The 25,894-nt window shown below is 34.0% G+C and overlaps 1 protein-coding gene across 1 annotated transcript in view; it reads right to left on the minus strand.

Moving 5' to 3' along the window:
• RASSF9 (Ras association domain family member 9) overlaps positions 1 to 13,454 on the minus strand; it is a 41,240-nt gene extending 27,786 nt beyond the window's left edge. The window contains exon 1 of the mRNA XM_081309587.1: positions 12,993 to 13,454. Within this exon, the coding sequence (XP_081165713.1) occupies positions 12,993 to 13,039 (47 nt within the window). The 5' untranslated portion in view covers positions 13,040 to 13,454. The remainder of the gene's footprint in view (positions 1 to 12,992) is intronic.
• Positions 13,455 to 25,894: the final 12,440 nt, after the last annotated feature.

A 25,894-nucleotide genomic window follows, 5' to 3' on the forward strand; every position in this document is an offset into this window, starting at 1 on the left:
CCATGTTGGATTTATCACCAATGTTTTGTTATGCACCCCAAAATGTATTATTCACTTATTTTTTAGATTTTTTTTTAGATTATTAATCATAATCTTGAGTCATAACAAGGGAAATACATACAAATATATATAGTCGTATGCACGTACTTTTAAACATATATGTAGATCACAAATATAATAAAACAGGACAGCTCATAACTGTTTTCTTTTAGATGCTAAAACATATTTAAAACAATACAAAGTACACACAAACTAGGTAAAACATTATATTGTACGAGTCAGCATTTAACATAATCCTCTAAATTATAATTACACTAAGTTTTCCTAATTAAAAGTAAAACTACTATGATCAAACTTTTTTAAAAAGTTAATTTTTCTAAGTTTTTTGACCATTTCTAATATTTATAGGAAAATAATTGACTTTCTCTATGAGAATAGAGCACGCAGTAAAGAAATGAAGACAAATACTTTCCAGGCTTCCACTAGAATGTGCCACGCTTCCTGCACTATTAGTAAAGATGGAATCTCAAAGGTCCTCTATCGCTTCTGTTATGCTTTTTCCAATTGTGCACTCTTTTCTTCATCAGTGAATTAAGCTACTATGCCTCTACCCATGGAATTTATCCATGGTATTTCAATAACATCTCTCCTAGCTTCCAAGCAACTGTGAGGTCTTATTTGCCTAGCTAAAAATAAGGATCTTCAAGCTCCACTTCCGGGAGATTGCTCTTTCAAAACTAATGCTCTCCTAAGGGATGTCACATTTCCTCAGTTAACCATAACTGCAGGGAATTCCAGTGCAATTGAAAGAGATCAGAGTAAGTAAACAGCACTTAAGTAACTAAAGATACCTGAGGTGGCCTATAATATGTCCCATTCTTTGGGTGAGAACAACATCAACATGGGGAATATCAATAAGCTTCAAACACTAAACTTCTATCAAGCATGTATTATCATTGGTGGGCATAAAAATTTGCTGAAATCGGTCCACTATCTACATAAATGAAATTAAAATTCAAAAGACTCATAAAATAATCAAATATCTTAATTCCTTAGTCTGATAAACTGATGATTTAATATTTGCGAATAGAAGAGCAGTCCACTATAGTTGACTTCAAGCCCAACACCATTATATAAAGACATCCTTAATTTTTCCTAAACACTTCCTTTGTAACCTAATTTGTACAATATTGTTTTCTACCCAACCATGGTTATGGACCCTTGCCAAACTGACCATATTGCTACCTGAATCCTAGGTTTTCTCTTTTGATAATCCTGTCTGAGTCAGTCTTAGCTCTCTGTGATTCAGCCCCCTCCTACATATTTTTGTGTATCTTATTGTGTTCCCTTCTCTTGTCCAAGCCTGTCACCTGTGGGTGTCTAATAAATGCTACCTAATTATGACGATTCACCCTTTATTTTTCTTTGCCTCCATTTACTCCTCTCTCCTAGACTTTGAGTTTGGAGTTAATCATTAACACTTAACACCTACTCTACAGAGGGGTAGCCTTTCAAATTCCAAGAGATTATATTCTCATTTTCTTAATTGTACTGTAAAGATTATGATTTTATCGACCTTGTCTAAGACCATTTCCCACAGAAGAGTGACTTTAAAAAAAAAGTTTATGCATGAGCTATTTAACTATAATGCAATTTTCTTCAATTAGGAGTTTAATCTCTTAGGAATGGAGTTATGTCTTTGCATGTCTGGTAGAGTACCCATGACACAGTTTACTAATCCTAAAGAAATAAAATAACATTTTTATTTCCCATAAAACTCATACAATTATGTGGCTAAACTTATAACAGGGTTTAGCAAATACTAAACAGTGAACAGTTCTCACATATTATCATTGATAAACTAATTACATCTTTTTAAAAATGGAAATAAGCATATTTTACTTTCACCATAATGCTAACTTTCTTGATAGAAGTTATGTGTTATTACACCTTGTGTTTGATAAAGTAAAATTACAAAAAAATCTGTTTTTTCTGTTTGTAATTCCAATTTTTCTTTAGTTATCTTAAGAAAGAAAAATAATGGTACAAATAAAATTTAAGTCAACTCTGCAAAAGACATTTTAAAATCATAGAATCTTAGATATGAAGAGACTCTACCAAATATTTAAGTTCTCATTTTATAATATAAATATAAAACTAAATTATTTTAATAATTATCTTCTTTTTTATCAAAACACAAGTAATGTTTGTAACTATGATGTGCTATGTATTGTGTTATGTGTTGCAAAATTATCAATGGTTTCATAATTTGGCTCAAAAGGGGTATGAGAATAAAACCAAAGAGCTATTGGAAGTCAAGTATTTCATTAAAATCCAAAAAGAAATTTGTAGAGTACTTGTCAACTCACTTCTAATTATGTTCAAAAATGTATACTTTACCTCTTTATTACCTAAAGTTTAAAAGTATCAGTGGTGATACAGAAATTCTAGTGAGTGAACATTAGTATTTCTTTTTTTTTTTTATTGTTGGTCGTTCAAAATATTACATAGCTCTTTTTTTTTATTGTTGGTCGTTCAAAACATTACATAGTTCTTAATATATCATATTTCACAGTTTGATTCAAGTGGGTTATGAACTCCCATTTTTACCCCATATACAGATTACTGTATCACATCAGTTACACTTCCATTGATTTACATATTGCCATTCTGGTGACTGATGTATTCTGCTGTCTATCCTATTCTCTACTATCCCCCTTCCCATCCCCTCCCCTTCCCTTCCCTTTTCTCTCTCTACCCCCTCTACTGTAAATCATTTCTTCCACTTGTATTATTTTTCTCTTACCCCTCCTTTCCTCTTATATGTAATTTTGTATAACCCTGAGGATCACCTTCCATTTCCATGCGATTTCCCTTCTCACTCCCTTTCCCTCCCACCTCTCATCCCTGTTTAATGTTGATCTTCTTCTCAAGCTCTTCATCCCTACCCTGTCCTTGGTTACTCCCCTTATATCAAAGCAGTCATTTGGCATTTGTTTTTTAAGGATTGGCTAGCTTCACTTAGCATAATCTGCTCTAATGCCATCCATTTCCCTCCAAATTCTATGATTTTGTCATTTTTTAAAGCAGAGTAATACTCCATTGTGTATAAATGCCACATTTTTTTATCCATTCATCTATTGAAGGGCATCTAGGTTGGTTCCACAATCTTGCTATAGTGAATTGTGCTGCTATGAACATCAATGTAGCAGTGTCCCTGTAGCATGCTCTTATTAGGTCTTTAGGGAATAGACCGAGAAGGGGAATAGCTGGGTCAAATGGTGGTTCCATTCCCAGCTTTCCAAGAAATCTCCATACTGCTTTCCAAATTGGCTGCACCAATTTGCAGTCCCACCAACAATGAACAAGTGTACCCTTTTCCCCGCATCCTCTCCAGCACTTGTTGTTGTTGGACTTCATAATGGCTGCTAATCTTACTGGAGTGAGATGGTATCTTAGGGTGGTTTTGATTTGCATTTCTCTGACTGCTAGTGATGGTGAGCATTTTTTCATGTACTTTTTGATTAATTGTATGTCCTCCTCTGAGAAGTGTCTGTTCAGGTCCTTGGCCCATTTGTTGATTGGGTAAAGATTTGTAAAGTAAAGATTTGTTCCCAGGATGTAGGCTCCCTGTTTACCTCTCTTATTATTTCTTTTGCTGAGAAAAAACTTTTTAGTTTGAGTAAGTCCCATTTGTTGATTCTAGTTGTTAACTCTTGCGCTATGGGTGTCCTATTGAGGAATTTGGAGCCCGACCCCACAGTATGTAGATCATAGCCAACTTTTTCTTCTATCAGACGCCGTGTCTCTGATTTAATATCAAGCTCCTTGATCCATTTTGAGTTAACTTTTGTGCATGGCGAGAGAAAGGGATTCAGTTTCATTTTGATTCAAATGGATTTCCAATTTTCCCAGCACCATTTGTTGAAGATGCTATCCTTCCTCCATTGCATGCTTTTAGCCCCTTTATCAAATATAAGATAGTTGTAGTTTTGTGGATTGGTTACTATGTCCTCTATTCTGTACCATTGGTCCACCCGCCTGTTTTGGTACCAGTACCATGCTGTTTTTGTTACTATTGCTCTGTAGTATAGTTTGAAGTCTGGTATCGCTATACTGTCTGATTCACACTTCCTGCTTAGCATTGTTTTTGCTATTCTGGGTCTTTTATTATTTCATATAAATTTCATGATTGTTTTATTTATTTCTACAAGAAATGCCGTTGGGATTTTGATTGGCATTGCATTGAACTTATAGAGGACTTTTGGTAATATCGCCATTTTGATGATGTTAGTTCTGCCTATCCATGAACAGGGTATATTTTTCCATATTCTGAGGTCTTCTTCTATATCTCTCTTTAGGGTTCTGTAGTTTTCATTGTATAAGTCTTTCACCTCTTTTGTTAGGTTGATTCCCAAGTATTTTATTTTGGGGGGGGATATTGTGAATGGAGTAGTTGTCCTCATTTCCGTTTCAGAGGATTTGTTGCTGATATACAGGAATGCATTTGATTTATGGGTGTTGATTTTATATCCTGCCACTTTGCTGAATTCATTTATTAGCTCTGATAGTTTCTTTGTAGACCCTTTTGGGTCTGCTAGGTATAAAATCATGTCATCTGCAAATAGTGATAATTTAAGTTCTTCTTTTCCTATTTTTATGCCTTTAATTTCTTTCGTCTGTCTAATTGCTCTGGCCAGTGTTTCGAGGACTATGTTGAACAGAAGTGGTGAGAGAGGGCATCCCTGTCTTGTTCCAGATTTTAGAGGGAATGCCTTCAATTTTTCTCCATTCAGAATGATGCTGGCCTGTGGCTTATCATAGATTGCTTTAACAATGTTGAGGTATGATCCTGTTATCCCTAATTTTTCTAGAGTTTTGAACATAAAGGGATGCTGTACTTTGTCGAATGCTTTTTCTGCATCTATCGAGATGATCATATGGTTCTTATTTTTAAGTCTATTGATGTGGTGAATAACATTTATTGATTTCCGTATATTGAACCAGCCTTGCATCCCAGGGATGAATCCTACTTGATCATGGTGTATAATTTTTTTGATATGTTTTTGAATCCGATTCGCCAGAATTTTATTGAGGATTTTTGCATATAGGTTCATTAGAGATATTGGTCTGTAGTTTTCTTTCTTTGAAGTGTCTTTGTCTGGTTTAGGCATCAGGGTGATATTGGCCTCGTAGAATGTATTTGGAAGTTCTCCCTCTTTTTCTATTTCCTGAAATAGCTTGAAAAGTATTGGTGTTAGTTCCTCTTTAAAGGTTTTGTAAAACTCTGCTGTATACCCATCCGGTCCTGGGCTTTTCTTAGTTGGTAGTCTTTTGATGGTTTCTTCTATTTCCTCTATTGTTATTGGTCTGTTTAGGTTGTCTATATCCTCTTGACTCAATCTGGGCAGATCATATGACTTAAGAAATTTATCTATGCCTTCACTATCTTCTATTTTATTGGAGTATAAGGATTCAAAATAATTTCTGATTATCTTCTGTATTTCTGAAGTGTCTGTTGTGATATTGTCTTTTTCATCCCGTATGCTAGTAATTTGAGTTCTCTCTCTTCTTCTCTTCGTTAGCATGGCTAAGGGTCTGTCGATTTTATTTATTTTTTCAAAGAACCAACTTTTAGTTTTGTCAATTTTTTCAATTGTTTCTTTTGTTTCGATTTCATTAATTTCAGCTCTGATTTTAATTATTTCTTGCCTTCTACTTCTTTTGCTGTTGTTTTGCTCTTCTTTTTCTAGGATTTTGAGATGAAGTATGAGATCATTTATTTGTTGGTTTTTTTCTTTTTTTAAGGAATGAACTCCAAGCAATGAATTTTCCTCTTAGAACTGCTTTCAATGTGTCCCATAGATTCCGATATGTTGTGTCTGTGTTTTCATTTAACTCTAAGAATGAACATTAGTATTTCAAAGCCCCAAGTATCACAGTACAAGTAAGTACTAAAACCTGAGATATATTTTATAGCATTTTGCATCAAACAGAACTGAATAAATGAACATTTACTGAGCTTTTATTATGTCCTAGGACTAAGCTAAGTCTTTCATACATAATCAGGTTTAATACAAACACTTAATGGTTTAGAAATAACTCTATTTATAAGATGAAAAAAGTAAATCCTTAGTAGACCACAAGTAGACAGTGACTTAGAACATGAATTTGAATCCTGGTTTTGCCACTTATTAATTACTGTACTGCTCTGTGTCGCATTAGGGCACTGCTACCTCACATGTAAGAATAGGGAAAATCATAGTACCCTCATGGCATTATTTAAAACATCCAGTGGGTTGATTTATGTAAATCACAAAAACAAAATACATATTATAAGAAGTGTAGATTGAGATCTATTTACCATGAGGTCAATTAAGCTTAAGCCACCAGGGTCCCTTCATTTTCATAGTCACTTTCTACAGCCCCAAAATATTCAGAATTCTTTTAAAAAAATGATACTTGTATATTCTTTTACTTAAAGAGCTCCCTCTCTATACACAAACATTGAAAAATGTGGGGTTCCCTTTGTATGTTATAATTATTGTTGTTATTGTATGAGAAAGATTAAATATTCGCCCCAGGGCACACAACTACAAGTGATATAGCTGGGTTTACCCTGAAGTCTAGGCTGCCAGAGAGCTCAACTTCTTAGCCCAAAATTTTCTGCCTATTTCTAACACTTCCTTTGTCTCACAAATTGCAAAAATCTTGATAGAGAAAACATAAATCCTCCTTTCACATGAGATAAGAAATATTTCCTGATCATATTTTCCTTTTTTCTCAAAAGAAAAAGTAAATGTTCCACATGCAGCTGTGGGTCTGTAGTGGCCATGCACTGTCATGCACCGGTTCTCACTCATACACACACATGGCTGCATTCAAGGTGCCTGAAATGAGGTAAGAGCATCACCAGACAAGAACTAGTCACATTTCTCTTGTTTGGATATTTTTTTCTTTTTTTCTAATCAGAAACCCAGTAAAGTTTCCCATAGCATCTTTTTGTCAGATATCACATTCACTATTTGAAGGTAAGGAGTTGAGCCTGGAAAGAGAGATGATTAGAGGTCAAACTTGAAATTATGGGTCCATCCTTGAAGTTACCCATGCACTCATTCCATAAAAAGTTCACTGATCTACCACTTTGACTCAAGTACTATTTGGGGTCAGCTATATTTTGAGAGTATATGGTGAATTCTTTTATTCACTCAACAAGTATTTCTTAAGCACCTACTCACTGGTTATCTAGCAAGGAATAAGACAGGTAAGGTCCATGTGCTCATTTGCCTATACTTAATGAGTATTTTGTTTGTTTTTTTGTGTGTTTGTTTTGGTACTGGGGATTGAACTCAGGGGCACTTACCCACTAAGCTACATCCCCAGCCCTTTTTTATAATGTCTTTAGAGACAGGGTCTCACTGAGTTGCTTAGTGCCTCTATAAGTTATTGAGGCTGATTTTGAACTCAGAATCCTCCTGCCTCTAACTCCCAAGCTGCTGGGATTATAGGTATGCTCCACTGTGCCCAGCAACTTAGTGAGAATTTTTTATAGGAATCTTAAGTCACTTTATTTATAAAAACAGAGTGCATTCCAGATTTCAGATATAAACCTTTCGGGAAAATTTTCCATGTAGATCATTTAATACCCATTGAACATTCTTGAAAATCTTGTTTATTAGATACCTTACTGAAATCAATTCCAGTTAGATAGAATAATTACTTTGTACTGGGTGATCATCTTTATTAGTAATTGCTTCACAACAGATACAGGAACTTTCTCTAGCAAGTGTCATATTACAATTGGCTTCACAGTAAAGGAATCAAAATCTATTAAAAAAGAGTAAGTAAACAGCTTCAAGACATCAACATTGTAACCTACCAATGTTGCATTTGAATGTCTTTAAAAACTCCATAAGCAATATAAGCAAGTACATATTAAAGAAGATTATAATATGTAAGTGCGTCAAACTTTTCCCTTTGACATATGAATTGCTCAGATATCCTGGTATCCATAAATACCTGAAAGAGATAGACACATACCACTATTTCAACTTCTCTTATTTTCAGAACTAAAGAGAGAGAGAGAGAAAAAAGAGACAGAGAGAGAGAGAGAGAGAGAGAGAGAGAGAGAGAGAGAGAGAGACCTGCATAACAATCAAACAACATCAAAACTTTCTAAGTTACAAAACATTTTCTAAATTATATTGTCAACCAGCTACAAACTTTTTGAAACTTGTTTCCAAAAAATCCACCTAAGAACTTCTTTCCTTGACAAGTGTTATGCATGGATATGGCACATAATACAACAAACATCTTATATAGTAGATTTTCATCTGGCTTAGGTATTTTTAAGTGCAAGTCAAGTTTTAATCTGGAGCTCAATCTCATCCCTGCCAATGTTTTTAAAATAATTTTGCTAGGGATAAAGCATTCAAGTCATCATTCACAATGGGTTTATCTGCTGCCAACTAATAACGACATAAATCACTAGGTATCATCGGGGGAAATATCTTTCAAGAAGTTCAGAGAAGTATGAATCTTTACATACTAAAATATCTGGCATTTCTCAATCCAGTTTGGGGAACACTTTAAATCTTTATTTGAAGCATATATGAAATAGTACATGATCATTTCTTTTTTGTGGAATTCATAAATTACCATACTTCTAATTACAGAGAGAAGAAATGCTTCTTGCCAAAACATTTATCCTAACCGCAAAAGTTAATTCTTACTTCTGATGAAGCAGTCATTACATGATTTATTTATGGTGACATTATAATGTACCTGGATTAAGGGGGGGAAAAAACCTGGCCACATATGTTCAAATCGAGTCCAACACAAATATTAATGAAAAATTTATTCACTAATTATAAAACAACGCAACTGTAATACTTATTTCAAATGAAATGATTACAAGTACAGTTGGGGGACCTTTCAATTTGGGGTTGAAATTATGAGGACATCTGGTATAGCCAATGATAGGCATATCCTAATGTTAAGGAGAAGCCAAGGAAAGACATGAGGTTAGTAAAGCAAAAACCTAGAGAAGCTGAAATAGTACTTAAAATTTATTATGGAGGCTTTTTAAAACTAGATTAAATATTTTTGTAGTCAGTAATCTTTTATCATGTCAAATCACCTATGTGAATTAATTTCAAATCTCGGACAAAAATATGAGTCATTGTTTCACTACCATAATTTCCTCTTTCTAACAAAGATTGACAGAAGTTCTAACCAATTTTCTGTGCCCCTCCACCCAGCCATTTTATTAGTGAAGACAAAGGAATCATGTCTCATCACCAAGTACTCCAAAAAGCTTTATGGTTACATTAGTTTTCTTAACTTTAAGAAAAGTTTGTGATTGCTATTGAGACACATTAAGTAGTGAGGGAATTGCTAACTTGAAAATATAATCTAACATAAAGACAATCACATTTGCAAATGGAATCTGTTTATATATCTAAACAGGTTAATAATCAATTCAATTACTGAATGTTCACATGAATGTCAACTATCAAATTAATCTGTGCTTCATTATTTACTTCTTTGACTTTCAGGTAGGAAACAATGGCTGTTTGGTGACATACAATACAATTTCAGAAACTTGAATAGTTTGTTGATAATGATATCTGGGTTTCCACCATTTTTATTCTTCTTGTTGAACAAAAGACTGAAATATACTGGTATATACCAATCTGTTCAGATTTCAGAGCCAGAATATTTTATTATTCCAGAACCGTAGTAAACAATCTATCTCCTAAGACCAAGAGACTCTCTTAAAACTGTATGCTTTCAATTAAACATTACTACAATTATAAAATATTAAAAGATTAGCTCTGATTATCAACATAAAAAATTTTAGGTTGGCTCCATGTCTTTTATTTATATGAAAGTTTGAAATAAAAAAGCCTAAAAAGTTTATATGCCCAAATAGAATTATTTTGGGACCATGTATTATTTTCAACATATTTGGGGATCCAAAATTAGTCACCTGAAGATTATTTTCTCTGGTTTTAAATTAAATGCTTATTAAATTTATAATAAATTATCTGGTAAGGTAAGATTCACTGCAATTCATTTAATTATTAGACTATCTTTTTACATTTTAGATTATAGCAAGTGTCAATCAATCCGTCAAAAACAGTCAGTTTTATATAATACCAGCTTGTATCACATGATGAATAAGCAATAAAATAATTACTATGTTCTAGTTTGAATACAAATTATAATTTTCATTTATAAAATTAAACAAACAACTGTATTACAGGTTCTCCACATGCAGACACTGTCCTACGCAGGAAAACATAGGTTTGTCTAGACAGATATGGACCCATATGTCTGCAAGCTTTTTAGTTTGTGTTTTCTAAGAGTTTTCATACCACTTCCTTCAAAGTATTATTTCCATCTTGTTTGTCTCTAAAGCTCTCAAATATCCATTTATTATGAGAAAAATTACAGAACTACCTCATGAGGAGATAGTTATAGTTCATGTTGAATCTTGAGGAATTAAATATTACTCTAAGAGTGAACAAAATAAAAAGACAAGCAAAAAAATTCAGTAAACAAAATGCTATAATCTCAAATTCCTAATGTTCCTTTTATCAATGTGTATTTTTCCTGCTGATAAATGCAAAATATAAAATATAAAGTGTTGTTTTCGTCAAGTTACATATCACAAGAGTACAAATACATTACTCAAAATCTTCTTGGTGTTTTACAACAAATTATATATAATGGAATGCATTAGTACTTATCAAATAACTATTTTATCATCAGTTACACTTTTGATAAAAAAGTATACAACTCATAATTTAGAAAAAAATGTTTGGTTCTCTATATTGAAGTAGGCTTATTCAATTATCATGGAATTGGTAATCAAAATGGATAAACTGAACCATGTAACTAATTTTGGTCTATAGTTCAACTTTGAGAAGACAAAAAAAAAAAGACTTCATATATAACAACACTAAATATACTACATCCATTTCAGTATACCATAAGAATCGTTTGTTACTTAAGTTGAAATACTCATATATTTATGTTCTTGGCCATTGCTGTGGTTTGTATTTTTTCTCACTGGTTAAAAAAGTACAAATCTGCAAAGGATGCTAGCACTTATCAGAGCAGTTGAAGAATATCCACAATATTACTAACCACTTTTGCCAAAACACTTGCATTTGTTATAAAACATCACCTTCTGTTTTCTCAGAGAAACATATTCTGTCTACCTTTTCATAATTTTACATAGAAAATGTCAGTTTAAAAAAAAATGAGTACTCACCTCCTTTAATGATAGCTAGTTTTATGGGTAGAATGAATAGCTGGTGGGTGGCTACACTAATGTGATGAAAGTGGAGCATGTACTTTTTCTAAGGGAAAGTCACTGGGGAACATGAAAAGTTTATCACATTGTTATCTGGCATACCAATGACAATTCGTAAATTGCTTTACAAAAAAAAAAAAAAAAAAAAAAACTCAAACAAAACTCTGTACACACAATTTTCCAGAAACAGAATTTGTTTTATAAAACAATACACTTTTTCAAAGTAACTATTTACATATCTTGATGGCATTTAAACAGATGCGAAAATAATTGTACAATAACAACACTACAGAAAAATCACCTAAAATAATATTTTGGTTATGGGTCTTCTGGAATATTTTTTAATACACTGTCACCATTAAAAAACAAACTAGGTTTTCATAACCACTATTAATTTTTAAAAAATACCCAAACTACTTTATTATAAAATATATAACAAAGCATTCTTATTTCATAAATAACATTTATATGATTGTGTTATTATCAAATAAAACTGGTTAAGAAAGTTTTACAGTATTTACTATGGCTATTTGAGTTTTTAAGGAAATTTAAATAATCAAGTGATTAATATATTTGGAAAGAGAAACAGAATTTTTAAATAAATTGTGTACAAAATAAAATATGAAGATTTATTTTAAAGTGTATCACTATATTGTCATGCAGATACTCACTTTAAAATAATTATATCATTTCCTACCATGTAATTGTATCCTTTTAAATTTACACTAAGCAAATTATGACAAGTACAGTCAGGCATGGTTGAGAGAAGCATATCAGCAAAGCCCCTGTGCCAAAACAAATATATTAAAAAATAAAGCCCATCTCTAAATTTCTCCTCACTTTTTTGGCATAAAAATGTAGTATTTGATTCATAATTAAACTGTTTAATAGGACCTAAATGTACATACTGACCCAAGAAAAGTGTGTGTATGTGTGTGTGTGTGTGTGTGTGTGTGTGTGTGTGTCCACGCTAACAGTTGTTTTATGTACTTATTTATATCGTGGGCACTGCAGGCTTGAAATATCAAAGTAAATCAAAGTAAAATGGTAATACTAAGGACTAAGGAAAACAAGTGCTGGAATCCTTTTTTAGTGCCTAATACCACCTAAACTTTTTGAAGATTTTCAAGAGAATCAGTTCACAAAAAGAAAACTTTCTCTACAGAGTATTTTCACTTGGGAACTTTCCAGGCTTCAAGAATGTCCCTCTCCCAAGGGGAACTAAAGCTTTGTTTCAGGATTTATATGAGGAGCAGTGTTTCTCATTCTAATAAGTGGCTATGAATTCTAGTTCTATCTTAAAACTTCAACCCTTTCTACAATATTCTAAGTTCAAGCCAAATGAAACTTGTCATTCTATTACCCTCAAATGTTCAGGGCAGCCCAGAGAAAATATTGAAGTTATTTGGGGAATCAAAAGACCAAAACAGAAAAAGGGGAGTCAAAAACACTCACTCATTAGTTTTATGCTGATCACTGCAATCATCCATACTGGAAAAATATCCTTACCAGCTAGGTATTATACTAGATCTAAGACTCCAGGGCTTTGTGCTACAAAAGCAGTTTTGTTTTTTTCTTTTTCTTTTTCTTTTTTTATCAGAAAGTAAATGCAACCAAACACACACACACACACACACACACACACACACACACACACACACGACTTTACCTGTTTTTATGCCGAGTTTTTAGCAAGTTTCTTCCAAAGGGAGCCATGGTGTGCCCGGCAGGGGAAAAAACAAGAAGTGAATCTCAGTGATCCGGGGCTGGGGTGGGAGTATCTGGGTTTCTAGGGTGAAGGGAGGAGGTCTGGAAGCTTCCTCTTCACCTCCTCAGAAGTTCCTGGCTTTCAGCTCATTAGTAGTCGGCTGAGAGAGTTGCTGGAAGTTGTGCAACTGCTGCTTAACTTTGAACTGCGGGATTGTTGTGGCTGCTGCACCTCTGGAGACCTGCCCAGCTCCAGCCTCTAGAAGGCGTTTGGAAGCAGGAAAAGAGAGGAGAGAGAAGAGGGGAAGGGAGGGGAACTCTATTGTGTTCTGTAGTTATTTGCAGACTAGCTAAACTTTAAGAACTGCCAAACCCACAGGCATGGTAATACCCATGGAATGGGAATTTCACTCGATTTGGAAACACCCTTCCCCCCCATTTTCCACACCCAACCACACAAGGTGAACACACATAAAAGATTTAAAAGTAAATACCCCCACCTCCCAGCCAGCTTCCGTCTGTGAAATGTAATCTGATAGAGGTAAGCAGGAGTGAGGGCCAAAAACGTCTTTGCCTATCCACCTGATGCAAAAATCCCCTGCCCTGGTGCCAGTAAAGCAAGTTAAAGTGCAGTGGAGCTGGAGAATGAATCCCAGTGGACTGACAGACCACTTGGGATTTTTAGCTCCTGAGTTCATGATCACAGGAGTTCCTTCAACTCCACTTCTCTCTAGTTCATCTTCCGAAGGCTGATAAACCAAAGGGCACAGGGCTGACGGGTCTTAGCACGGCCACAGACACCCTCTGGAGGGTTCCGTCTGATTGGGCATTACATCAACCGCTGCCGCTGCCTCATTTTGGCATTTAATGGGCTTTTAGTTTTAGGTTCCTGGGAGTTTGAGGAAAAGCGAACTATACGTGTTTCTCAAATGGAAAAAGTGAGAGAGAACTTCAAGGAACTCAAGTAGGCAGTGCAGGTGGAGGAGCACGGGCTTCCCCTGGTTCTTAGGCGCTCGAACCTATAGGAAGCCAGCGCAGAACCGGCCAGCACTGGGTGTCAGAGGCCCCGCGCAGAGCGACCGGGAGCCCTGGACAGCGATGCCGTGGGAAAGCCTTGTCTAGCCGCAAGCCCTGGAGAGTTTTCCCAGGACTTTTCTTCTAGTTCTCCGCCCCCGCCCCCAACACCGCCTACCCCCGCCCCCCACCTCCTCTCCCAGCCTACTTCTGATCAAGGGCTTCTGGAGCTGATGGTGAGGAAGGGAGGGGTGGAAACCCAGGGACCGGGATCCTTTGCATCACTCTTCAGGCTGGTGAAGCTCTCAGATCTTGCAAAGCACATAAATGGCTTTCTTTGGGAGCCCTCCCCGCCACTATCCCCAATAACAGAAACGAAATTTTACCTCAAAACAGTTTATAGTTCTTACTACCCACTGATTCAAGTAGGAGTCTACTGTGCTCAGAATATATATATATATATATATATATATATATATATATATAATATATATATATATATCCCCAAGTAGTTCTGAGTAAAAGAAATTACAGTAGCGAATGTTGTAATTCAGTTATGTTTTTATATTCCCAGCTGAATAAGTTAATTATACATACATACTTTAAGATGACCTATAGTCAATGGTACCAGAGAGAACCTTTACAATAATAGAAATAGCAATCACATATTTTATGCTTATATATATGAGCATGTTAAGCAAACAAAGGCATTTTACATGTCATATACATGTGTATGTATACATATATACATATGTATAATACTCTTTATGTGCAACAAAAAAAAAACACATAATCCTGGCTATACTGTTGTTTCAATTCTACATTTAATTCTGCTAGCACATTACAAAAAAATGACTTAAGCTATTGTGGAAGTTTGCCCAGCTACTCTTAAGTTGTTCAAAATATAATCCCCTAAAGCTATACTATTTACTTATGAATATAAGTGTTGCAGTCACTAGTTTGCAAAGAATTTTACATTTGCAAATATCCTTATGTTTCCCTGGTTTCTGTTCTCCACCCTAATTAATGCATTTACGTATGTATGTGTATTGCATTTTTCAATCAAAGAGTTTTAATGTAGAAAGAGGAAACAGCATTACATCTTTATTAGCATAATCTTAGGTTGAGTTTCAACTTATCACAAATGAAGTTTATTTAGGGTGTTGTTATCCCTTGCATAAAATATCCTATAAATTCTTTTCATGACCAGCTCTTTGATGTTTAAGAACTAAATACAGAGGAGTTTATACACATTAAATTTATGTACTCTTTATTGTACATATTATGCCTCAATAAAGCAGGGGAAAAACACAAAGGGTTATTGTCCTTCAGATGTTAAAGTCAGAAAGAAATGGAAAACATGGACACTAATTCCTAAATAGAAAAGTAAGCAAGCAACAATTTCAAAAGAAAATAATAAAACCATGCTTTAAAAAGTCACATTTCACCAGTAATCATACTATATAATTAAATTGAAATTAGATTTTATTTTAAATCAAACAGATTGGCTGAATTTGAAAAAGATTATGCTCATCTCTGTCATTATGAAGGTCAGAATATTATACTCTGCATAACAAGTATAAATTGGCATTTCATTTTTTAGAAAAAAAATTGACTACATATAGCAATAACCTCAAAATATTCAAATTTTTTTCCAAGCTTTTCTCTTAACAATTTTTCCCAAAGAAATAATCCATTTTATTAAAAGGCCTGTATTCATAGATATCCATTTAGAAACTATGAAATAATTCATTCATAGAAAGGGCTGATAGTATTCGCCTAAATACTAAGTATTTTTCTAGAGGTAGGGGGTGTTAAGAAAAATTATATGAAACTCGAAAATAAGGTGAATAAAAGACTGCCTGTCCTTTCAATAATATAGTGGAGTATTGTCTAACAATCCATCTCAGAAATTATCCAACACTCTAGAATAATACATTTTTTAAACTATTTATTGAATGATGTTAAGTTGTAAAACAAACAACCTTTTGTTCAATGAATAAGTTACAAATGTTTTTTTGTTGGGAGCAATATGTATAGTTTTTGTGCAGTAAGAAAGATGACCCAAAATGTTTGGTTTTATTTTCATGTATAGTATCAACTGATTCCATAATATGTAAAAATTCTATCTCAGCATTCTGTCTTCATTATCTAACTATAATATCTCCTTTGGACCAGCTTTACAGTTGTTGGATCGTTCCTTAATAAGTTAATTTTTTGACACTTTTCTACTATATATTTGCATAAATTTCATACATGTCAGCTTTTTGGAAATTGCACTTTGAAAACTATGAGAATATTTCCATCCTTTATGAGCCAATAGGAAGTCTTTCTAAAATGATAATGATTATTCAGCTATATAATTCCTACATTCCCTAAAACAAAATGTTTTTAAATGGGTTTGATGACAGAATATGGTTAGAATGTCCTTTTGCTCATCTCTGAGTATGAAGCTCATCCAAAGAGATAGAAAATATATATTCCTTTACATATTTAGCTTAACATTTGAAAAATCAAAATGGAAGACAATAAATGACACTTAATAATGAAAAATGAACAATCTCCTTGATTAAATGAAGACTGTTTATTCTGTAGTTGAATTGGTATCAAAAACAAAATAATGTTAAAACATATTCTGACAGAAAATCCTTTAGAAGGACATACTGCCAAGAAAATAAATGTTTAATTCTTAGACTAGTTCAATTTTTAGAGCATAGTTGTAACCTCTGTTCATATTAAGAATTGACTCCCTTTCTGACAACTAAATTTCAAAATTATTTGACCCAATCTTATGCATACACAACATAGCACACAATCTTAGCACAGGCTCTCACCAATTACATCATCATTTCATCCTCCTCCTTCTCTAATACATTATAAAACTAATCTTTTAAAAACACCCCTCCTGGTTACCAGTGGGTTGAAATGGGGAGATGTAAAACAAAGTACACAAGGCAGTCATTACATAGGTGTAGAGGTCTAATGTATAGCATGAGGTCTATAGTCAGTGTATTATGTTTAGGACTTTTCTATGAGTAGATTACATCTGTTCCTGCCACAGACGGAGAAATGGGTAACTATGTGAGATGATATGCATGTTATTTGTCCCACTTTAGAAATTGTTTTATTATATGTGTGTTAGGTGGTAGCTAGCAATGAGCAGTGAAATGCATGGCAAGGTCACAAGTGTTCTTTCAATTACTTTAGGGTCTTCTTTAAAGTAGATGAGAAAGCAAAGGGTGGTAGCTAATTTGTAGAAAATAAACAGAAGTAAAGGAGCTAATGAGAAAATATGTCAAAAGCAAAGGATTAATGGGACTCACTCTTGACAAGGACTATTGATGTTGATGTGAAGTTAGGCATTATGGCTATATGTGTCTCCAATTGTCTGGGAGGGAAGATTCCTTTAGTAGCACAGGCACACTAAGGTAACATCTGAGCAGCTACTGACCCCAGTGCCCACATTAACATGGGATTGACTCGTAGATGAAGCCGCCCACCCCACTAAATAGGATGGCCACTATGACAGTTCTGCAAAGAACCAACTATGCTCAAAAACTCCACCACCCAATGTGAAGGAGGAGTTGAATACGTGATTGGCAAAGAGTATAGAAGGTGATCCCAAGTTCTTGTGGTAAACACCAAACAGTAATACATTTGGAGACAGCAATGTTTCCTTTGCCTTTCTGTGCTCTGAGATGGCCCATGAGAGAGTGCTCTCTGCTTGAGCCTCCCTTTGCTATTTTTACTTTCACCTCATTTTCTCTTTCACTTATATTAAGTTCTCTTGCATGACTTTTGGTGTCTGACTTTAAATTTTATTTCATCAGAACACAAGACACGAGGTTTGGTGGTTTAGCTCCCTGCTTTGCTATAACATGTGTATCTTATGTTGTCTACATACATATACATGATAAAAATATTAAAATGCCATTTTTTGTTCCCATATAAAATCCTTTTAGATTTTTTCCAAATTAAGTTAAAAAGTAGTCTGGTATTCAAGGTTCTTCATTATATGGGTCTTACTGATTTTGACTGTGGCGTGTACTACATCACTAAAAAAAATAGTGGCACATATAGAACAGGAGTTAAAAGCAGGAGTACTGAAGCTATGTGAATGAAGGTCCACATCACAGCTCTGCCATTTCCTAGTAGAGACCTTGGGTAGTTATTTATCCTTGGGAGCTTCAATTTTCTTATCTGAGAAAGGCAGAAAGTAACAATATGAATCTTCCCTTTTTTTATTAAATGTTTAAGAGGACCTTTTTTTTACAAATCTGTCTTATGTAGATATGATGTATTATTCTTACTAATTTCCTCTCCACATTTTAATGACTAAATTGGTTTACTAGTATATTTATCATGGGCATCTGTGTTAGTAGGAGCCAGTTTTCCCCAGGGCCTGCATAAAAAGAACAGCAGAGCTTCGACTCTTGAGTCTTGGATTACATATGGTTACTTGACCGTGAGCCAGTTTGTCCCCAATTGCGTAGTAATCTGTCAGGAAATAACAAACTAAATAGTTTGTTAAAATCAATCGGTCTATCTGACTTACTCAAAATCCCATTTCCAATCAAAAGAAAAATAATAAGATAAATGACCTCCTTTGCACAAAAGAGAACTCAGAAATCAGAGCTGGCAAGAATGGTGGGTCCAAAACTTGTATGCAAATCTTTGAGCAATCAGATGTTACAAAAGGAACAAACAGCATTGTCTATATCAGAAGGTAGGAAAAAAAACGAAAGTTAGTGGTGAATGAATTCTTCAGCTGAATCCAGAGCTCCTGGTGCTGCTGCTACTACAATCTACAATGAGTATCTAGCTTTTTCAGTTCCTTCTTATCTTAACTTTTCTCATGGTAAGAGAAACTGTGTCTAAAACTTGTGATGGATGTGACTTTTAATAAAAACCTTTTAAATACTGTCTGTGTCCTGAGCTGTGAAATAACCCAAGAGATTTTAAGCATAGGAAAAATGAAGAACTTGAGCTGTCTGAGTAAAGCCCAGAAACAGAGATGCCATTTCAGCTCTAGGATTCTATGGTAGCAGTGTTCTTTTGATTCTCCATAAAGGTTTAGAAGGACACTCCTAAGCTTTGTAAGACTTACATAGCCAGTGTGTCTAATTACTCATCCAGCTTCAATAGGCACTTCCATTTAAAAAACTTCTAATTAATTAAACTCAGGATTTGAATAGCTGACTGGCTGGGTGTTGGTCAGATACCTGTGTCCTAAATAAAAGGCCAAATTTCTTCACTTAGTAGCCATGGCTCTTATTAACTCTAATGAGATAAAAGTGACAAATCCATATAAGGCTGGCTTCTGCTAGGTTGCTCAACTACAAAGAAAGTTTTGAAAGCTGGGAAACAGAGATACTTAATAAAATTAAATATGGGCATACAAGTATATAGATACCTCTAAATATGCATTCACATTTTGTAGTAAGTAATATTATTATGTCATGTTGTGTTTTACACAAGGCATTTCTATATGTGATATCTTATTTGATCCTGGTATGTCAGCAGGAAAGAAAATTTTATCAGAATTTTATGGTTGAGAAAATTGATGTTGAGAGCCATGTGATGAATGAATAATTACTCAAAGAAAAATCAGAGCCAAATTAGAATCAGTGGTGATTTTGCAGTTGGTAAGAAACATAGATATATTCCATGTAATTTCTTCATTATGTAAATAAAGGATGTGGGGCCCAGAGATACATGCAGTTCTTCAAGGACATGTGTTAGCATAGATTAGAACCAAGAACAGACCTGGCTGACTGCATTCATAAATCAGTTATAGTTTATTTTGAATTGAAATATAAAATAGAACAATGTAAAAAACTACAGACTAAAGTAGACTTTAGTATTTATCCCTGCAAGGCCTCATGTTTCTACCAAGAACTCTGAATCCAGAAGGGAACAAATTAATTTCAAAATTTGACACAGTAATGGGTTTAGAATACAACTCTCCTGGGGCTATCCTCTTTTTTTAAAAAAATTATATAACTCTCTAGGCTCAATTCATTTGTGATATTCAAATACCTGAGGTTCAAATCTCACCACTACTTCATAGTTTCTAAGGAAACAATATATTTTTAATTAATGTCATGAAATTTTGACATGTAATAATCTCTCTCTCTCTCTCTCTCTATATATATATATATAGAGAGAGAGAGAGAGAGAGAGAGATATATATAGAGAGAGAGAGAGAAAGAGAGAGAGAGTCATGATTACATCAAGCTAATTAATATTCACCATATTCACCTATAATTTTTATAATCAGAATTGAAATTTACTGTTATTGTGAAATTATAATCTTTTAGTTAAAAATAATGTTAATTAAAATGTTTATGAAACCATAAAGGACTATTTAATTTTTCTTGAACACATAGAATTCTTGTAGAGATGTGTGGTATTTTATTACTAGAAATATATTTTTCTTAGTTTGTTTTATTGAAGACTAATTTTATGATTCAGGACTCTCCTTTAATAAATATAGATGCATATAGAAAGCTAAAGAGATTCCATAGATTTTCAGTCAGGATATTAAACACTATTTCAAGTAGTTCAAACTGAGAGAAATTTGCTGCACAGAATCAGAAACAAGGGTACTGGAAAGAATGTGTTGGAAGCTAGAATCTATACAGTGCAGAAATAATCCAAACATTCTTCAATTCTGGACATTTAAAAGTATTACAAAGTATTACAACCAGGACCTGTGATGCACACCTGTAATCCCAGCAGCTTGGGAGGTTGAGGCAGGAGAATTACAAAGTCAAAACAAGCCTCAGCAAAATCGAGGCTCTAAGCAATTCAGTGAGACCATGTCTCTAAATAGAAATAGGGCTGGGGATGTGGCTCAGTGATGGAGTGCCCCTGACTTCAATCCCTGGTACCTTCCTCCCCAACAAAAAGTATTACAAAGGATTGATATTTATTGGTTTAAAACTCTAGGGGTTGCTTCTATTATTAACACACAAAAAAGTAGAACTTTACATGGAGTTTTCTTTTTTGAAATGCATTTATGCAATTTGGAATTTGAAATAGGAATCTTCAGGAATTTGAAAAAAGTATGTAATGACAAATGATGATTGTTAACAAATGTTAAAGTAATTAAATTATTAGTGTTAACAAGATGCAAACAGAATCTTAGTGAATTTGATGGGAAATCATTATTCTTCACCATTTATGTTTGATTCATGTTTAACAGACTCATTGACTTGAACTTAATTTATTCTTTAATACAAAAAATACTCAGTGAATATCTAGAATATGTGAGGCAATGAATTAAAAGACTGCTATTCAAAGAGGAAAAGGCACAGATCTGACTTGCAAAATCTCTGTATGAATGGGAAAAAACAATTATAATATAAAATATCATTCTCTGAATCAAGCTACGTATAAAGTATAGCAGTGAGGAGGGGAGAGGGAGAAGAAATTAAACCTATCAAAGAGGGTTAAAGAAAATCACATCATTAGAAGTCATTGCCATTTTATAGATGTTAGCAATCATGTATCACATCACCTTTGAAAAACTTTTCTTTGATTTTTTTTGTAGGTTTGGAGAGTAAGTGTATTTGGAGTTGTTTCCCTTTTTAAACTTGTTAAAATATTTTGTGGATGTAATCCAAATTCACTACTATACCAGGTTTCTTATGATATGGAGAACATATTAGCTTCATGTGTATCAAAGCACTTAGTACCATTGTTATGAACTGGATTGAGTTCTGGTCAAAATCAGCATGAAGCCCTAACCCCCAGTGTGACTGCATTTGGAGAAAACAGACTTCAGGCAGTAATTATAGCTAAATGAAATCATAGGGATGAGTCTCTGATCAGATAGGGCTCTTATCTCTTTGAAAAGAGGAACAGACACATGAATTCTCTTTCTCACCACTCTGACACAGATGAAAGTCCATGTAAGGACACAACCAGAGGACTGTCTTCTATCTACAAGCCAGGAAGAGCGCCAGCATCACATACTGAAATTTTTAAACACTGTGATCATGGGCTTCTAGCTTCCAATACTCTAAGGAATTCTTTTGTTTTAGCTACTCTGTTGTGATATTTTCTCATGATAGTCCAGGCAGACTAATACACCACCGATATGCAGCAGATGAACTTGGGCTGGGAAGTACCTTGGAGAAAGACACCAAAGTACTTTTTAACCTTTGGGAAAAGAAAAGAAAAAAAAAAAAAAAGACTGACTGGCTTCTATTTTGCTCTGGGGGAAGTTATGAAGTTATACTGTGAACAACCCTCTGGAGAGGTAAAAATGGTGAGAAACTGATGTCAGTGAATACCTTAAAAAAAAAAAAAAGGCTAGCTAAGTCCTTTATGTTCCTGAAAAAAATTGAACAAGTTTGTAATCAGATTTAAAATCCTTCTAAGAAGTTCTGGGTCTCAGATACACCTTCCCTTTGAGTTTCAGTTATAGAATCCTGTAATAAATAGAAGCATCCTGCTAGACTGAAAAAATATATATACTTACTAAATATAATTCACATCACCTTTGAAAAAAATTTTTGATTGATATTTAGTAGGTTCGGATGCTAAGAAAACTACGAGAATTCAAAGGTTCACAGCAGGACTCCACAGATTTTATATATATATTATTGTAGATGGACACATGACTTTTATTTTATTTTATTTTTTTGAGACAAGTTCTTGCTGAGTTGCTGAGGATCTCACTAAGTTACTGAGGCTGGCCTTGAACTTGTGATCCTTCTGTCTTAGTCTCCTGAGTATCTCAGATTACAAACTGTTGCTCTGTGCCTGGCAAAATCTGAAAGTTTTGAGCATTGTGTTGTTACAAAAAAAGTTAGGAATTCTGGAGCTTTTCAGATTTCAGCTTATCAGATTAAGGATACTCAATTCGTGTTACAATTAGGCTCACTAAATATCAAAGAAAGACAAATAAAACAACAAAAACAAGCTCTTCTTAAACATTAATTTTTCACATTTTAAAAATGTAATAATATCCAGTATTTTCCAGTGTATATATTATTGATGAATATTGAGTTGAAAAATCCCTGTTTAGGAAACATACTGTCTTAAAAAATTTAAAGCACATATGTACTTCAATGCTTAACTTAATGCTTCTGCTAAATGAACAAAAAGTGTACTTTTGCATTATTTTGTGCAATGGTAAGAAAGAAATTATCTAGCAAGCACTCATTATATGTCAGGCATTTTCTTAATGCTTATAGGAGACTATTAGATCGACTCATTTTTAAATCACTATTTTATAAATAAGGGATTCTGGGAACAGGGAGGAGCATTTCTTGAGGTCACAAATCTGCTGGGTGGCTGAACAGAGATTTAAAGCTGTGCTCTTAACAATTATAGTAGGCTGCCTCTAAAATATATATATATATATATATATACATATATATATATATATATAATTTATAATAATCTAATCTTATATATATCTTAGAATCATGGATTGATCCCAGGGGTGCTTAACCACTGAGCCAAATCCCTAGCCATTTTTTACTTTTTATTTTGAGACTGGGTCTTGCTAACTTGCTTAGAGCCTCACTAAGTTGCTGAGACTGACTTTGAACTTGTGATCCTCCTGCCTCAGCTTACCAAGTCACTGGGATGACAGACCTACAACACTGTGCCCAGGTAAATAATACTCTGAATGTCTTTAATATGATAATTATTACATAAATAATGTATTCCAATTATAGACTAGTTGATATGAAGATTTAATAACATAGTTTAGACCTATGGACAATTTAATGAAGTGATAGAAGTTGTTATTTTTCTGCAAGTAAAACTATGTATCAAGAGTTGCTAACTGAAATGTCTGACAGGATAAAGCAAGTAATGCAAATGAATATGCAGACCTGGATAGCTTTAGCAGATTGTCTCTATGTGGAATGGATCTATTATTTCTAAAGATTCTTTTTTAAAGAAAAACCCTAAAAATCGGATTTTTTAAAACATGTGAAAACTTGATACATCAAATGAGTGGCATCAATTTACATTCCTTGAAATGGTAAAACCAAATTTAACATTTTTGAATGTGGACCACCTACTGTGTTCTGGGCCAATATCTCCTTATAAATTAATAACTAAGGAGAGTTGTTCAAAGACACCTGACAAACTTCACTGACATGATAGACAGCATTATCATATCTAAAGAAATAATGCCTTAGTCAAAGAGGCATTTGTCAGCTAGAGAAGCCTAGAAAAGTGAAGAAAAAGAGGAGATCTATCCAAGCAATCTCAATGGAAGTATCGTCCATCCTAAGAATCATACTGGACTATTCATATGCTCCAAGAAGAATGGTTGGGAACAAGACTCTTTTTTTTAATATTTATTTTTAGTTGTAGTTAGATGCAATACCTTTATTTTATTTTTATGTGGTGCTGAGGATCAAACCCAGAGTCTCACACCTGCTAGACAAGCACTCTAATCTACCACTGAGCCACAACTCCAGCCCCTGGGAACAGAACTCTTGAGTAGGACTTTTGTAGATTGTTCACACTCCCTCTCCACTTGAAATGCAGGTGTATAATTATACCTAATAGAGATATTTTAAGAAACTAATGGCTCAATAAATATTGGCTATTATGATGGGGAAGATAAAGCATTACGAAATTGCCAGGGCCTTGTGCTAAAAACCCTTCTTATCATATAACAGTCTTGGTGCTGAATTCATTCTCACAAAACAATTTCTGATTATAAAAAACCTGTAAAAGAAAAGAATGTCCTGACCTAATGGTGTGAAAGCAGACACTGGCGGTTAAATATCTTAGTATAAATTAAGAAATTCCTATTATTTTTTATTTTTAAATGACAGATAAAATTTTGTGTATTCACTTCATAAAAACATACTGTTTGAGAGTATACATACATTGGGAGATGGTTAATCTAGTTAATAAGCATATGCATTACTGCACATAGTTATCATATATATGGTGAGGACATGTTACATCTGCTCTTTCAGCATTTTTCAAAAATATCATGTTACTTACTATAGTCATCATGTTGTACAGTAGCTTTCTTGAACTTATTATTCCTCATTGTAATTTTGTATGCTTTGATCAGCATCTCCCAATACTACTCCCAATCCTGTAACTGCCATTCCACACATTTCTGTGAGTGATATTAACTGTTTTAGATGACACATATGAGTGAGCTTATGTAATAAGCTTACGCAACATAATGATGTCCAGTTCCATCCACATTGCTGCAAGTGAAGGACTTCATACTTTTTATGACTGAATAGCATTCCATTTTGTATATACTTCACATTTTCTTTGTCTATTAAACAGTTGATGGATATTTAGTTTGTTCCCATTTCTTGTAAATAGTTCTACAGTGAACATCGGAGTGCAGATACCTCTTCAACCTACTGATTTCATTTTGTTTGAATGTATCCACTATCGGAATTGCTGGGTCATGTGGTAGTCTTTTTTAAGTTTTTGGTTATGGTTTTCCATAATGAGTGTGCTAATTTACATTCCCACCAACAAAAGCATGCGGGGGTTCCCTTTTTTCCACATCCTTCCAGCACTTATTATCTTTGATCTTTTAATGTTAAAATGAAGGGAGACCCTCATTGCTATACAAAATTACATATAAAAGGTTGTGAGGGGAATGGGAAAATAAACAAGGAGAGAAATGAATTACAGTAGATGGGGTAGAGAGAGAAGATGGGAGGGGAGGGGAGGGGGGATAGTAGAGGATAGGAAAGGTAGCAGAATACAACAGTTACTAATAGGGCATTATGTAAAATTGTGGATGTGTAACCGACGTGATTCTGCAATCTGCATTTGGGGTAAAAATTGGGAGTTCATAACCCACTTGAATCTAATGTATGAAATATGATATGT

The sequence above is a fragment of the Spermophilus citellus genome (genome assembly GCF_964194105.1).
Source record: "Spermophilus citellus genome assembly, chromosome: 10".
NCBI lineage: Eukaryota > Metazoa > Chordata > Mammalia > Rodentia > Sciuridae > Spermophilus > Spermophilus citellus.